This window comes from Acanthochromis polyacanthus, chromosome 6 (assembly GCF_021347895.1).
Source record: "Acanthochromis polyacanthus isolate Apoly-LR-REF ecotype Palm Island chromosome 6, KAUST_Apoly_ChrSc, whole genome shotgun sequence".
Classification (NCBI taxonomy): domain Eukaryota; kingdom Metazoa; phylum Chordata; class Actinopteri; family Pomacentridae; genus Acanthochromis; species Acanthochromis polyacanthus.
The window spans coordinates 43,013,240-43,030,456 of record NC_067118.1 but is presented as its reverse complement, the minus strand read 5'-3'; the positions used below and the strand labels follow the sequence as shown (position 1 = coordinate 43,030,456).

Here is a 17,217-nt window from a genome sequence, read left to right as displayed (position 1 = left end):
AAAAAAAAAAAGTTGGACATTTTGGATGGATTATGGATTAAATCTTGGTTTCTGATTTGGTATTAAAATAAATTAATGTTCTCTCTGATGTAAATTAGTCGCGTGCAGCTGGAATGTTGCTCATTTTGTCAGAATGTCAAAAATGTCAGGGGGTTGAATCATTTTGCATGAAGCTGTACAGGCAGTGTTTAGGCCATTTACCAGGATACAGCAGGGCCTTTCTTCTGTTTCATGGTAAATGCATTTCAAAGTAAAAGTCTAATGGACGTGTAACTACCTGGTTCTTGTCCAGCTCACAGTTCTTATACTCCTTCTCCCCCTGCTCCTGGAAGGTGACGATGACGAAACCGACGAAGATGTTCATCATGAAGAAGGCAATGATGATGATGTAGATGATGAAGAAGATGGAGATCTCGATGCGGTAGTTGTAGATGGGACCCATGTTCTCCCTGTTGGAGTCGATGGCCTTGTACAACAAACTGGAGAGAGACACGAAGAAAGTAAAGCCGATGAACTGTAATTATGCATATAAACTACAGCTCTGCAAGTTTCCATATTCCAAGATCCAAATTCCATACACAATTCATTCTAGGATCTTCAGAAAGTTGAAAATCTGACATTTTTTTCAAATTTTTTTTATCATTTTTGCCTCTGGTATATTGTGTAATTTTAAGATTTTTTAAATTCCACCTCAAACAGAGCAGTGCTTACGTGGGCCATCCTTCGAAGGTGGACACGGTAAAAAGAGCCATCATGGCCATGAGGACGTTGTCAAAGTTGAAGTCGCTGTTGTACCAAATCCTCTCCTTCACCATGGGCATCGCCGTGTCGCCGTTGTTGTAGAGGATGTATGTACCTCTAGGATTTAAAGACGATGTTAACCATATGTATGCGCAAACACAGAACAGAGACACTCACATAGACCAGAACTGGAAAGCAGGAAGAAGTCAAAAGAACTCACTTGCACTCATCTGGACTGGACTTTGCATCATCTGTGCATCGGTAAAATTTTCCCTTTTTCAAAAAACACAAAAGAGTGTCAGCTCTTTGTTGTTTAATAGCAGAAGAATGGGTTGATTTGTTGAGCGAGGTTACCGTCAGTTATGACTCTGCTACTATACAGGGTCTCACTAAAGTCTGGACACAGGAAATCTCCTTAACTATGGTTTTTTCCTCCACAGATTAAATACAGCTTTGTTGGAAGAAAAAAAAAAAAAGAGTTGAACTGGTACTTCTGAGTGGACGTGAAGGATGGATGTGGAAAAATAGCAAATGAATTATCCACGGAGGATTCCATGTGGCTTTTCCATGGTGGTTAAAAAGTTTAAAGAAACAGGCAGTGTCAACTCTACTAACCCTAACCCTGTCTTTCCACATGTCCATCCTTCACGTCCACTCAGAAGTTCCAGTCCAACTCTTTCTTCTTTCGACAAAGCCATATTTAATCTGTGTGTCCAGACTTTAGGGACAGCCTGTATTTTGCTCTTGTACCTTGAAGAGCTGCACACCGATACAAGCGAACATGAACTGCAGCAGCGTGGTGACGATCATGATGTTGCCGATGGTCCTGATGGCCACAAACACACACTGGACCACATGCTGCAAATGTAGTTACACATTGTTATCAGAAACACACGGATGTCTGAATGAACGATACGGTACTTTAACACCTTGTTGTGTTCTAGTCTTTCTGACCTTGAGGCCCTTTGCTCTGTTTATGGCCCTGAGTGGACGGAGAACCCGCAAAACACGAAGAATCTTCACCACTGAGATAGCGGAGGACCTGCAGAGCACAGAGAAGCTCATCAGTGGAGTCAGCTGATCAGTTTTATCTTCATGTTGCCACAGACACATTAAAAGCTAACATTTTTCTAACTAACTTTAAACATTTTGGTTCATTAAATGCCTCCTGACGCATTGCTGGTTGTCATGGTGACAGTCATACAGTCACTGTGGTCATAACCTCCCTGGAAAAAACTTGTCTGCTTCAAACTGACAAACAGATTAGCTCAGATGTCAAAATTGGCTTTTAAAAGTAAAGACCCGTTTCCCTGCCAAAGACTGAACATGTGATTCATATTTTTATTACTATATGGTTAGACTATTGTACTTCTTTGTGTGTGGGTGTAGAGCAGTCGTTTCTTGAGTGAAGGACAGATTTTAGGCTTTCTGGTTAGTTTTTATGGTTGTAAACGGGCTGGCACCACCTTATTTAGTAGAACTTATCATCATACACTGGTTAGAGCACTGAAGCTAACCGAACAGATGTCTCTGGATGTTCTGCACACAAAAAAAGAGACAATCTACACTTCACAGTTGAAGACCCTCCTCTTCTGTTCGGACTGCATTATTGTGTCGTATCTTTGATTTTAGGGAGAATAAACAAGGTATAATGTTCTAATTTGAGAGCTTTAAAAGGTGCTTGTTGATAGTTAACTCTCTAGGTTTGGGGGGGAGCTGCTTCCCTAAGCGAAGGAGTTCCAGTATCTCGAGATCTTGTTCATGAGTGATGGAAAATGGAGCGAGAGACAGGAGGATTGGTGCAGCATCAGCAGTGATGAAGGCATTGTACAGGACCATCGTGGTGAAGAGGGAGCTGAGCTCCAAGGAGAAGATCTCAGTTTACCGTCCATCTACGTTCCAACCCTCACCTATGGTCATGAGCTCTGAGTAGAGACCCAAAGAATGAGATCATGGATACAAGCGTCTGAAATGAGCTTCCTCTGTAGGATGTCTGGGCTCAGCCTTAGAGATAGGAGGAGAAGATCAGACATCTGGAGGGAGCTCAGAGTAGAGCTGTTGATCCTTCACCTCTAAAGGAACCAGTGGAGGTTTTTTGGACGTCTGATTCAGATCCTCCAGGGAGACTTCCTTTGGAGGTTTACTGAACACCAGGGAGGAGACCCCGGGGTAAAACCAGAACCTACTGGAGGGATTATATATCTCATCTGGAATGGGAACGCCTCAGGATCCACCAGGAAGAGCTGGAAAGTGTTGGTGGGAGGAGGAACATCTGGAATGACCTGCTTCATCTGCTGCCTCCATGACCCGACTCCGGATAAGAGGAAGAACATACATGGATGGATGGATGGATGGGTGGATGGATGGGTGGATGGATCTTTACTCCTGTTTTCAGTTGTCGTTCTAAGCTACATCATTCAGCTGCTGACTGTTTCATATCTAATGTACAGACTAGAACAGCAACAATTTGATCTAATCTTTGACGAGGAGGTGAAGAAGTATATTTTTCAAACCGCTCCTTTAAAAGCAGTCTGTCATGTATTCACAATATATTTCACGGCAAAAATACAAGACAGCAGCACGACGATACAATTCTACAAGACATAAAAAGCTCTACAATTAAGGAGAAGTTAAATGATTCTTACTGAATGCCGAAGGAAACCAGAGACACACCAACGACCAGCAGGTCTAACAGGTTGAAGTAGTTTCTACAGAAAGCTCCTTTGTGAAGAAAAGCTCCAAACGCCGTCATCTGGACAGAAGAGAAAAACTGTCAGAACAGATCTGGCATCAGGAAAACAAATATATATAGGATTAAAACTGACTGTAACAGCTGTTTATATCTACATTTTCTTTGTATCTTGTCTCTCTGATATATGCAATGATTTGTACTTCAAAAATGAGTGTTCATGACAACAATGTACAACGTGAACAGACTGAACTGAAGCTGTAATGTAGTTTGTGTTATTTAGACAAAACAGACTTTCTACAAAGCAGCATCTCAGCGACAAACTGGTGAACAGAACAACACTGCTGACATCAGCGACAGGCAAAGACTTCAAGCTATATTTCTACAAAGTCTGGCTCAGTCAGACTGACAAGCCTGAGATCACACAACAGCAGCTTTAAAATTAGCGCCATCAGAGATGCAAACACACACAGAACACACAGAATAGAAATAAAAAAACAATGCAAAATGCACGTGACATGGGGAACATTACTCAGGAATCACTACACTCATTCCCAGCCAAGGTTAAACCACAAACTGTAACATAAACAGAGCCGACAATCCTCAGACTTTTTAGGCTCAATACATGAGATTTACCTGGAGCAGACATGCAGCGAGCAACGGGGTGAGACAGAGGGGTGGATTCTAGCGGTAAAAGTGATGAAAGTACTCCTGATTTTAAGGTGTGTCTTTGAGCATGAAAGCAAAAAGACGTGTGTGTGTGCAGTGAGACGGATATAAATGCCGGATGTTTTAGGAAACTCAGAAACCTCTTTGTTGACGAGTGTTTCAAAAAGTGATGCTAGTCTGAGACGGGGTTCAAATGTTCTTTAATTTTCTGAAAGTTAAAAAAGAAGAACTGTATTCTGCAGAGGTCCGTTAGCTGGTCGAGGATGAAAGGGGGAAAGTGGGCCGTGATGGAAAAGTGACTGACACACACAAAAAAAAGAATATCTGACAAAAACGCATGACCTCCATGCTGACAACAAGACAAGCGGGTGGCCGCCTCAAAAATCAGACAAAAATGGAGGGTGGGGAGGATGTGTGCAGCAAGCGTTGGAGGTGGTGGGTTGTTGCCGAGGCAACGCGACATGTTGTCTTGTTTACCTTAATAAGGATCTCAAATGTAAACATACTAGTGAAGACATAGTCTGCATAGCCTAGGATCTGAGGAGGAAATCAGAGTGACACAAGCACGCAGGGTTACTGAAGCTCTACGGCACACACAGGACATTTACCTTCAACAGGATCTCAACAGTAAAGATTGCGGTGAAAGCATAGTCAAAATAACCAAGTATCTGCAAAAAGGCAATGCACAAGTTCAAGTCATTCCAGGACGACAACACAATCACACAGCTTTTACTGTGAAAGAGTCAAACACACAGGAAACAGAAAAGAAAAGCTGCACGAGGCGATATTTAAATGTAAAAAAAAAAACAACTGAATTTGAACTGTTTCTCAAATTAAAATGTTGACATTGTTAACAACATGGTAGGTTTCAAAAGTCCCTCAGTTATAGATTGATCCGAACCAGGGGTCGGCAACCTTTAACACTCAAAGAACCATTTCGACCTGTTTCCCACAGAAAAGAAAACACTGGGAGCCGCAAAATCCTTTTGGCATTTAAAATGAAGACAACACTGCATATATCACTTTTTTACCTCTATGCCCTTGTTAATCAGTCGTGATTAATTAATTACAAAGCCTCTAATTAGATTCATTTTTTAAATTGTGTCCTTCCACTAATATCTTACCTGGTTAATGTCATTTTTGCTCCTGGACCTCATATGTTACATAATGTTAGCTGGAAATCAATATTTTGTGAATGTCTATTTAACTTGTAAAATCTATTTATCTTAAGCTAATAACTTTTCTCCGGTAAGTCGCTGCCCTATTTTCCAAGACGGCCCTCCTCTGACTCTCTGACCTGCTGCCTGGATGCTGGACGTCACATCGAGCCGTGCTCTCACTAGTAACGTCATATTAACCCGACATATCAAAGAGCAGATACTGAGCAAGACAGTTATCCGTAGTTTACCTCAGTACTCACGAGTACCCGACACAATGCAGGACTCTGCTGTGAAGGCGGAGACGTGCGGCGGTGGTGTATTTGCGACAATAAAAAAATAAAGAAATTTGAAGGAGCGACGGCTAGGATTTAGGAATGGTGGCCCGTCACTGCTGAATGAATGCAGAGCAAACACTGGGATCCAAAGATCAACAGGACTCCAAATGAATACCCGCAGGCCGGTGAGTGTCGGAGAGTGACGGCTGGGACGCATATTTTAACAGACAAAAATGAAGAGGTTTTATTTTGATGTTACAAGATCACCATAATCTTCAAATTTAGAATTACATTTTTAAAAATTAACAATCCAAAATAAAATACATTTTAATTAAATAGCCTGCTGATTATTTATTTTCCAAAGCTACAGGGAGCCGTGGGTTGCCGACCCCTGATCCAAACCAACATCTATACAACTGAAGAGACTCTCACATGTGCGACATTCAGAGTTAATGAGGTTTTCTTGTTAATAAACTCTTCCTCAAGGACTCGTGAAGCTGGATCAAGTTGACAGACACGTTAATCTGGAGATGTGTGAATGGACTGACACATAACCTCCTTAAAAACAAGGATCTGTCGTCTGCCTCAAACGGGACAAACGGTTCAGCTCAGTAACTGGAGCCAGCTTCAGGCCTTTCTCTGTCAGACCCTGAAAAAGTTATTCATGCCTCCACTACCACATGGTGTGTAATTCTTCGTCTGCAGCTGCTCATCTTTTATTAGAATGAAGAAAATGTGATCACACGGCTCCAGTATTGGCTTCCTGCCCATTTCACGTTTGATTTTCAGTTTTTTTCTTGTTTATAGGGTTTTAAATGTGTTGAGCTTCCACATCATAGCCTGATTAAACCGTCAACAGTTTCTTTTTGTTGTCATTCGTGGTAGCGCGTCGTTTCAACAAAGCTGCATTTTAAGTCAGCCTTTTATAGCTACTAGAGAGTCTGCAGCTCCTTCTGACCAGGATGTGGATTAATGTTAACAAATCTCACCCTGTTCCAATCAAAACAACAGGATCAAGTCAGAAAAGAAGACAGTCTGCACGCTGCATCAGTATTTGTGTTCAGGGCGTTCCTTAAGTTGGTTTTATTACATTTAAAAGAGCCTCATGCAGCTTTCATTAAAATACATTTGATTGTAATTATAGAAACATCAGCATTGTGAGGTAAAGACAGAATTTCATTAATAAGCATGTGAACAAAAAATGTGTAGTTTTAAAAAAAACTAACCGCTGTGGTTGCATATTACGATCACTATTTAAGCATAAAACTGTTGTCCGTGTCCTTCAGTATTCTACGTAAAGTTTGTTTTTGATATTTCAGTGTCATTTGCCACATCGTGCTCTTGATCGGTCTTCATAATAGCAGACATCTGAACTTTTTAATACTAATAACACCGATTATGTCTCTAAGTCTGTAAAATAACTCCCCACAGTGTGACTGAAGCAGCTGAATGGAATTCATCAATCACTAATAAACTTTTTCTACTGCAATATTTGTTGGTCAGAAGTCTTTGGTGTAAAATGCGGCAGTGAGACGAACAAAAAATGAGACTGCGGTTGTTGACGTACGATATTGCGAGCGGAGAAGTTGCGGATGGGATCTTCAGCAGCCAGAGAGACGGAGCTGAGCATGATGAAGACCAGGATGAGGTTGGTGAAGATCTGGTGGTTGATCAGCTTATGGCAGAACACACGGAACCTGCAGAAACAGAACAGGACGGCTCAGTTTGAGCTTTTGGACGCTGCTATTACCAACTTTACTGATTTTATTTGGTATTCCAGCAGGTAAACTTGCTCTTCTTCCTCAGACTCACGGGTTTGTGCTGCTGAAGATGAAGAAGGCGCTGCCCTCAGGGATGGGAGGAGTCTTCTCCTTGATGGTGAGCTCAGAAAGCCGCTGAGGTCGAGGTCCTGAGGGGACTTCTGGGAGCTCGTCGTTATTTTCATCTTCATCACACACTAGAAGTCATAAATTACATCATGAGAACAATCCTCCTTTAGCATCTTTAACCTGCTGGACCTCATGAAAACAAATATACAGCATTTAATTATTTTATTTAGGTAAATAATCTGCAGGCTGTCATCCATTAACTGCTGAGTTTTACCTGCTAACTTCCTTTCCACATAAAGAAGTGGTTTTCTCTCATGTTTACACTGCATTCCGTCTTTTTTTGCCCATATTTTTTTGACTTTTACTGCACTTTCATGAATTTCTATGATTTTATTTTATGATCTTAATGTCTACTTTTAATCATCTTTATAATTAATTTTCTGAATGTATTTATTTCATTGTAAAGCACCTTGAAATGATTTGTGTATGAACTGTGCTCTATCAATAAACCTGCCTTGAAGCTACAGCAGCATTTGTTGAATTTATTTATTTTCTTCAAGTCAAACTGGAATTGGAGCTACAATCCAAACTCCAAGGAGCAAAATCCTCCATTTCTGATTCTTTCTGTTTGTTAAGACTTCTAGTCAGTTACAGAAGCTTAAAACTGGAGGAAATGATGGATTATTTGGTTAAAGCTCCTCTCTGAAGACACAAAACTTCACCTGGAGAGTCAGTAACAGGATACAATTCTTTGTCTTCCTCCACCTCTGCTGGCACCTGCAGAAAGAGCAGAAATGACAGAAAAATCTCTAAATACCGACATAAAAATGAATCAATAATGCACTTTCAGATACAAAAGTCTCAGAACTTATTTTTAAAGAGATTAAGAGCTGCTCCGTTACCTTCGTCTCTCCATCTTTGGCTTCTGTTATTTCCACTCTCTTCTTCTCTAAGATGACCTCCCTGTTGGGAAACGATAAAATAAAGAGGAGTCATTCTTTAATCTCAGAGAAGGAAGAGGACTTGTGACTACAGTCTGACACACAAATGAAAATGTGACGATGTGAAATGTCCTAAGCTGTACTTGGCGCTGTTCTTCCTCTTCTTGGCCTCCTCTTCCTCCTTCTGTGCCGTGTTCAGGCTCTCGGCGTCCGCCAGGTTGTCGACGGCGATGGCCAAGAAGACGTTCAGCAGGATGTCTGATCACCGACTTAAAGAGGAAACAAACTGACCCAAACCATGAAATCTGGCCTTTAAAACCCACCTGAGCTCGTATGTTTAGTATTTACTGTTCAAAGGTTTGGAATCACCCAGTTTAATGTTCTTAAAAATGCTTTTCTTTCAAAAATGAGGACATTTCTAAGAGACCACAAACTTTTGAACAGCAGTGTATAAAAATACAGAAAAATACAGTGAAAATAAGTTTAAAAAAAAACAGTAACAATGCAGTAGTAAATACAGTCAAATAGAGTAAAATAGTAAAAATACAGTAAAATAAAGTAATAAATACTTTAAAAAAAAAGGTAAAATACAGTAAAACATGGTAAAATATAGTAAAAAATATAATAGTAAATACAGTAAAAATAGTAAAAATATGGCAAAATACAGTTAAAAATACAGTAATAATACAGTAAAAACATGATAAAAATATGGTAAAATACAGTAAAAAATATAATAGTAAAAATATGGTAAAATATAGTAAAAAATACAGTAATACCAGTAAAAACATGGTAAAATATAGTAAAAAAATGTAATAAAGTAAAAAAATAGTAAAAACATGGTAAAATATAGTAAAAAATGTAATAAAGTAAAAAAATAGTAAAAACATGGTAAAATATAGTAAAAAATATATAGTAAAAAAATAGTAAAAATATGGTAAAATACAGTAAAATATAGTAAAAATAGAGTAATAACAGTAAAACATTGTAAAATATAGTAAAAAATATAATACATACAGTAAAAACATTGTAAAAATATGGAAAAATATAGTAAAATATGGTAAAAATACAGTCAAAATTCATTAAAATACACTAAAAACTTCCACTGCTGTTAAAAAGTTTGGGGTCAGACGGTTTCATGTCCTCCATGAAAACTCATACGACATTAATAATGGATTCATCATTCATTTAATGTCATCTTCACTGAATAAAAAACTGCTGTTCTTTCTACAATAAGGACATTTCTAAGAGACTCAGACCTGTAAATGGTGGTGTGTGTGTGTGTGTGTGTGTGTGTGTGTGTGTGTGTGTGTGTGTGTGTGTGTGTGTGTGTGTGTGTGTGAATGAGTGTTTTGTGGGCAGCAGGATACAGTTTCCACAGATGAAGAGGATGATGAAGTAGATGCAGACCACCATCCCAGAGGAGGCTGGACCCCCATACGCCATGATGCCGTCATACATCACCGTGTTCCAGTCCTCTCCTGTTAAGATCTGACACAGAACGGAGCATCCAAACATGAAAACCTTCATCATTTCTGTGTGTTTTGAACCATCTGAAGCTGCATTTGTTCTGTACTGAAGGTTGCATTTCCTATAAATCGTAGAAAACCAAACAGAAAAGCGTTGAATGAACTGAGCTTCATACCTGGAAGACGGTGAGCAGGGCCTGGGGGAAGTTATCAAACGTGCTCCGTTTGGTCACAGTTTCGTCAAAGTTGAACTTCCCCCCGAAGAGCTGCATCCCGAGGAGGGAGAAGATGATGATGAAGAGGAAGAGCAGCAGCAGCAGCGAGGCGATGGACTTCATGGAGTTGAGCAGAGATGCCACCAGGTTACTGAGAGACGCCCAGTGGCTGGAAAACGAGCAGGAAATGATTTAACGAGGGTCAAACAAAGAGCATTTAGACACGCTGTTTCTGACCATGTCCTGCAGTACGTCTGAATACAGCAGCTGGTTGTTTATCAGGGTGTTTAGACCCTATGTAAACCTGATTATGAGTTATTTTCTTCATTTCTGAAACTCAAATTTGGTGGCTTAAAAAGATTCAAAACGCCAGAAACTTTGCAACTTCTAGATTTTAGGTCAGGAGTCCAACTCATCTTAGTCCAGGTTCCACATTAAACCAGTCTGATCTCCAGTAAAACCAGTAAAACCACAGCAGAATAACCTGTAAATAACCACAACTCCTAATGGTTCCTTTGTTTTACTGCACAAATGTTCACATGTAAGGAATTATCTTTTTACTAAATGTCATGAACAGCCTGAAATATATGAAGAAAAATAAACTTAATATCAACAATTTTCATCCTAAGTTTCCACATTACAACTTAAAGATCACAGAGTGTCTAGAAAGGAACACAACATTTAGTCATCTGGAACTAAACAATAGAATACTTCTACTTTTTGATAAAAAATGACAAAAGTCAGACAAAAAAAACAACAAAAACAAGAGAAAATACTCCAAAATTCAGACACAAAATGACAAGAAATGACAAGAAATGAGACAAACACGAAATAAAACAAAAAGATTTTAAAAAAAGACAAAAAAGTACACTAACAACACAAGACAAAAAACACAAAACAACAAAATGTAAAACAAAACATGAGACAAAAGTTAGACAAAAAAAAGAAAGTGACAAGCACCTTCTCACTCTTTAAATTCTTCATACATCAGTTCTACAGTTTCATTTATCCAAAGGGACGTTTATGTGAGAGTAGATCCAACACATCAAGGATCTAGTCAGGAGAAAACAACCTGGATAAGATCCATGAAACAAGTTCAGGTGTGATGATAGGACTGTGGTGTCTACATAAAAAAAGCAACAGAACTTGAACATTTCTATCACGTCCACATAGATCTGGTAACAAATAGAGATAAAGACGATTGTTTGTTCTGATTTCTGCTCACCGTGTGACCTTGAAGATCCTGAGGAGGCGAACGCAGCGGAACACGGAGATGCCCAGAGGAGACATGATGGCCAGCTCCACCAGGATGGTCTCTACGATTCCTCCACACACCACGAAGCAGTCGAAGCGGTTGAACAGCGACACGAAGTAGGCCTGCAGCCCTAAACTGTACATCTTCACCAGCATCTCCAGCGTGAACAAGGCCAGGAGGACTTTGTTGGCCACGTCTGGAGACGAGAATACGAACTCTTTAAGATGCAGACCCATCCCAAAAAATTACAATAAGATGGAAAAGTTTACTTTTATAATTCTATAGATTCAGGGCCCACAATTTAAATGATTTCAAGTATTTGTTTATTTTCACAGAATTTGAGCTTCCAGCTCATAAAACCCATGAAAACAGGAATCCAAAAGAATCAGAATACTGTGAAGAAATCACCATTTACTTCTCAGTTTTTGCAGAAAAGAAAGAAATTAAGATCACATCAAATCAAAATGATATATTAATCTTCAATACTCTGTTGGGAATCCCTTTGCCTTAAGAAAGCAGAGTTCACCAACACCTGCACCCCAAATCATGACTGACTCTGGATATTTCACAGCTTGGGTTCTGTTCCTCACCCGTCTTCCTCCAAACCGTTGGACCTCGATTCCCAAATGAACGGCACACTTTACTTTCATCAGAAAAGAGGCCCTTGGACCACTGGCGAACAGTCCAGTCCTCCTTCTCCTTGGTCCAGTTGAGACGCTTCCTGTTCAGGCTCAGAGGTGGTTTGACCCGAGGAACCCGGCAGTTGTAGCCGTCTCCTGGATGCATCTGAATGTGGTGGTTTTTGAACCTGTGGCTCTCGCCTCATTTCACTCTTTCTGGATCTCTGCCACATTCTTTAATCTTCTCTGGTAATCCACTGAAGCCCACGGTCATCTCTTTTGCTGGTGCATCTTCTCCTGCCACATTCTGCCCTTCCACTAGACTTTCCATTGATGTTCTTGGACACAGCACTCTGAACATCTAGCCTCCTTAGCTGTGAACCTTTGCAGCTTTCCCATCCTATGGAGTATCACTGATGCTCTTCTGGTCAGTTGTCAAGTCTGCCCACACTGAACCAAACTGAAGCAATCTGATGACACCTGGGGAAACCTGTGCAGGTGCTCTGAGTTTAGTAGATGATTAGTGTGTGACAGTTTAAAACATTCATGCCCTGCAGAATGTGGGCTGATTTCTTCACAGTATTCTGTTTGAATTCTTGTTTTTGTGGGTTTTATGAGCTAATTATGTAAAAATAATACTTGAAATTGTTTGAATTGTGGGTCCTGAATCTTTAATCTATGAAAGTTTAACTTTCTGAATGGAATTATGGAAATAAATAAACTTTTCCATCGTGTTTGAATTTTTCGTTAAGGGTCTGTATTATCAAGTCTCTCGTAGCTGAACAAAGTATGGAAATGTTTTTAAATCCCAGAGAACAGAGATAAGTGGATACCCTGGACTTCCGTCAGCCAGTCGGGTTGGTTGTAGTGCTCTGAGGCGATGGTCAGAGTGTTGAGGAACACCAAGATGATGACCAGCCAATAAAACGTCACAGATTTCACGGCTGCACGACATTTCCTGCGGCAGAAACGGTTCCATCGACGCCACTGCCGACTGCCAGACAAACAGTTGGACAGATTTTGTGTGAAACTCTTCAGATTTTTTTGCAGCGTTTTCTGCTTCACACATGCAGATTTGGTGAAATAAACGGAACAACAACATCTTCACTATGAATCCAAAAACTGGTCAGGATGAGGAGAAGACTTCAGGTGCAAACAACATGAGGAAAAAACACAACGGTGGAAAAATGAGATACAGATAAAACATCTGGAAAAGGCAAAAACCAGCCATGCAGGATGAGCAGAGCCACAGAAATGGAGAACGTACAGAACAATCAGGTACTAACCTGCACTTTGACTTAGTAATTTTTTGACTGAGGAGAATAAAAGACGAGGTTTTAATAAAAGGCAACAGCATCGAGCACTTCAGCTGTTTGAGTCAACGTCTGGTCAGTTAAAGAAAAGAGTCTACTAAAACCTCTGGGTGATTCCATCTCAAATCATCAGGGGCCTTCTGCTCGACCAAAAGAAAGCTGAAAATCTGTGAAACTGTAGCTCCACTTCTTTACAAGATAATTTTCTCTTTTATTCCTTGTAGACAAACTTTCAGTACGTTTTCTCGAGCCTTGAAATTTGACTATTTGAACGACAATATTTCAAGAACTACTAAGGATAAAAACCTGAAATGTTTTCTGTAATTTATCATCGTGTCATTGATTTAGAATCTACAATATTCAATAAGAAGATTAAATAGTATCTGATTATGGGTAAGTTTAAATATACAGTCATGGAAAAATGATCAGACCTCCTTGTTTTCTTCAGTTTCTTGTTCATTTTAATACCTGGTACCACCAGAGGTCCATTTGTTTGGACAAATGACTGCAGCCATGTGTCTCTTCATGCTCTCCACCAGCTTCTGATCACAGCAGTTCATTCCTGTTGCACTCATTCTAACTAATCTGCTTGTTTTTGGGCTTGTGGTTCTCCGTTTAGCGTGTGATGATTTTCCACAGGTTTTCAGTTGGATTTAGATCTGGTGATTGAGCAGCCAAGGCATGGTTCCAGTGTTCTGGTTCTCCATCCAGGCTTTAACTGACCTCGTCTTGTTGGAAAATCCAGTCATTGGAGGCAGGAAAGAGTTTTCCATCTGATGGAAGAAGACTGTTTTCTAGAGTAGCCCCAAACATGACCTGGTTCATTGTCCCTGTTCCACCCAGACTGAAACTACCCCAGATGGTCACTGATCCACCCCCGTGTTTTACTGTAGGGGCAGACAGTCTGGTTTGGAGCTTCTCCAGGCTTCCTCCTAACCAGTAAGTTGTCTGGAGTGGACATCAACTGAAAACTGGATTCATCCCTGAAGAGAACCTTAGCCCAATCATCAACAGTCCAATCCTTGTGATCCCAGCAAAGAGTAACCGGGTTTTCCTCTGCCTTTCCTTGATGAAGGGCTTCTTCCTGCCCTGTGGGACTTCAGACCAGCTTCAACAAGTCACTTTCCAACTGTACTTGATGAACAAGTCCCATTTCTCCACAGTGTCCACTCATTTTAAGGTTCCTGGAGGTCTGAGGACGATTCCTGACAGGAACGGATGAGTGACGGTCATCTGGTGGTAGAAAGACGTTTCCTGACCAGCTAGCAGTTTGGTAGAACCATGCTGGGTTTGTTTTTCTTGGTGTAATGAACGGCTGTCTTGGAGATCTTCAGTTTTTTCTCTACCTGTCTCTCACTCATGATGGCTGCCTTTGTGGCTTCACATAATTCTTTAGTTTTAGGCGTTATATGAGAGCTGACAGCTTCTGAGTTGTTCTACGGCTTGAATGTCAGCAGGAAACCACTCTAGACCTTTGAAATGTCCTCTTATAGAGCCTGGAACACAATGAAGCTGAAGCAGGTCAAATAGAACATAAAGTATGATGGAATCAGCTGCATTTAAAGTCATGTTCATCGTATTCTTCAGGTAATAAACCTTTAGTGGTACCAGGTATTAAAATGAACAAGAAACTGAAGAAAAGGGTGGTCTGATCAGTTTTGACCGTATTAAGCTAAACTTTCAGAAATATCCCTATACTTAAATTTCACCCAAACCAGAGGTGGTCAGCAGAAATTATTCTAACAATCCACTGATCTGAGCTGTAATGACCCTCCTATGATGCTGGTATACGATCTAAATCACTCACCACAGCGGTCCACAGCAGGGAGATTTACTGTCGTCTCCGTTGTGATTCTCAGTGTTCACGGATTCGGTCTCACTGGGCATGCTCGCTGCAGCGCACACAGACACAAGGAAGTTAGTGGAGCCTTTCTAAAGCCAGTTTTCTGTGTCCTGAAAGAAACACCAGTGAAAACAACTTTCATCTGTTATAGCTGAGTTTCTCCCCATGCATCTCTGGTTTGGCTTGGCTCTCAGGTAAAAGTAGTTATTTCTCTGATTCGTAACACTGGATTTAAAGAAGTGCAGTACATCATCAACTTTTAGTTATTAGCTGGTTATTAGAAATGTGGAGCTTTGTTTTTCTTTTTAAACGCCAAGCCAAACCTGCAGCAGACAAAAATAAAAACTGTCGGGCTGAAAACGCTGGAGCGACTCCTTCACAAAACGTAATGAAAAAGAAGTTCAGACAGGGTTTTCCCCCTTAATCCAAGAATATTTTCTCAAAGACATAATTTGGTATCAACTCCTGGAACCGTACGAAACCAAATGTTCTGTTTTGTGATCAAAAGATTTTTAAATGTTCAGAGTGAGAACATGCTGCCAGACCTGAGTCAAATCTTCAGCATCAGATTCATTATAAAGAAACATTTAGCAATTAGAAACCAATATAATATAAATAGAGAATATATTATTGCTCAGATAAAAGTTTGTATCCATGATGGAAGTATTTGATCTACTGTTCAAATTGCATCAAACTGTTTGGTCCAGGTCTGTGTGCTGCAACGAGTTTTAGTCCCACGGTTACAACAGACCATGCAGAAAATACACATTTATATATTTATGGATGAAAAATGAAATGACGATGACTTGATGGAGGATCTGAACACAAACTCTGAGGCGAACCCGTTACTTCTGACCCCCAATACAATAAACACAGCTCTTCAATTCACCTAAAAACAGATTTGTGCCAAAACTGGAAGTAAAACCAGCCTGAGCTAAACAAATGATGCTGGAATTTCCTATTCAGAGGTTAAAACATGCTTTAAGGCAAAAAAAAAAATGCCAGAAAACATCTAAATTCAAACTAATTTTCAGGATTTCCTTTATGCTTTGTTCCTTTTAAAATATATGAAACACTTAACGTTAGGGCCAGGGATCCAGTTTGTGTGATTTTCTTTAAAAAAATAAGGATTAGAATAATTTCTATTAAATTTTCTGACATTTTACTGATTATTTTTTACTGAAAATTCTGTATTTATAATCAATAGTACATCTTAACATCATCTTACTGTTTTAATATTTACTCAAAGAGGACATTCATGTGTGCTTATATGGAGCAGATTTATAATTTATAAGGATCAGAATATTTATTAACCACGCCTGACGAATGCCAGCGGGGTTACTGCATTCGGTGCAGTATCTGGTTGGGTAAGTATGTATGCGTGTATGTCCGTTCCGATATCTCGGCAACCGCTGAAGTCAGGATAATCAAACTTGGCACTGAAGATCAGTCTAAGGTCCCCTGCTCAGCTGTGGAGCTAAAGGTCAGCAGATCAAGTAGGGACGGAGATACATACGATGATCAAAATTGATACATATTGCATCATTTGTATAGGGAGGACAGGGTTTTCGCCAGTAGAGGGCGTGGTTCTGCCCTCTACTGAGGCCTCGTCTAGTTAGCCATGCCCGACGGATACGTCGGCGGGGTTATTGCATTCGGTGTGGTATCTGGCTGGGTAAGTATGTATGTATGTATGTGGCTATGTCCGGTCCGATATCTCGGCAACCGCTGAAGTCAGGATGATCAAACTTGGCACTGAAGATCAGTCTAAGGTCCTCTGCTCAGCTGTGGAGTTAAAGGTCAGCAGATCAAGTAGGGAGGGAGATACGTAGGATGATCAAAATTGATACATATTGTATCAGTTGTATAGGGAGGACAGGGTTTTCGCCAGCAGAGGGCGTGGTTCTGCCCTTCTACTGAGGGCTCATCTAGTTTTAAATGTACTGACTGAAATTTCTATATTGATAGTAGTAAGTCAGCCTTGATATTATGATTTTGATGCTTTTAAATTTACTAAAACAGGCAATTAGTTTGAACTTCATCCACTTATACATGAACGCAGTATTAGAGGCATATGTGTGTTTTTTTCCTTAAAATTAAAGATTTGTCATGAACGTCTGCTTGCAGAAAAAGGAGTAGCTCTGTTTGCTAATTTCACCAGTAGTTTGGGTTTGTTTGCAGATCAGCTACAATGAAATGTT

General features: G+C 40.1%; 1 protein-coding gene across 1 annotated transcript in view; it reads right to left on the bottom strand.

The window, feature by feature from the left end:
* The window catches only part of cacna1db (calcium channel, voltage-dependent, L type, alpha 1D subunit, b), a 138,320-nt gene that overhangs the window by 47,834 nt on the left and 73,269 nt on the right, over positions 1-17,217 (bottom strand). Inside the window, 18 exon segments of the mRNA XM_051948987.1 lie at positions 278-479; positions 712-858; positions 962-1,014; positions 1,492-1,599; positions 1,696-1,783; positions 3,387-3,493; positions 4,577-4,636; positions 7,102-7,231; positions 7,347-7,491; positions 8,086-8,140; positions 8,266-8,326; positions 8,448-8,562; positions 9,672-9,792; positions 9,947-10,154; positions 11,211-11,436; positions 12,694-12,854; positions 13,147-13,173; positions 14,981-15,065. Of these exon segments, the coding sequence (XP_051804947.1) occupies positions 278-479; positions 712-858; positions 962-1,014; positions 1,492-1,599; positions 1,696-1,783; positions 3,387-3,493; positions 4,577-4,636; positions 7,102-7,231; positions 7,347-7,491; positions 8,086-8,140; positions 8,266-8,326; positions 8,448-8,562; positions 9,672-9,792; positions 9,947-10,154; positions 11,211-11,436; positions 12,694-12,854; positions 13,147-13,173; positions 14,981-15,065 (2,099 nt within the window).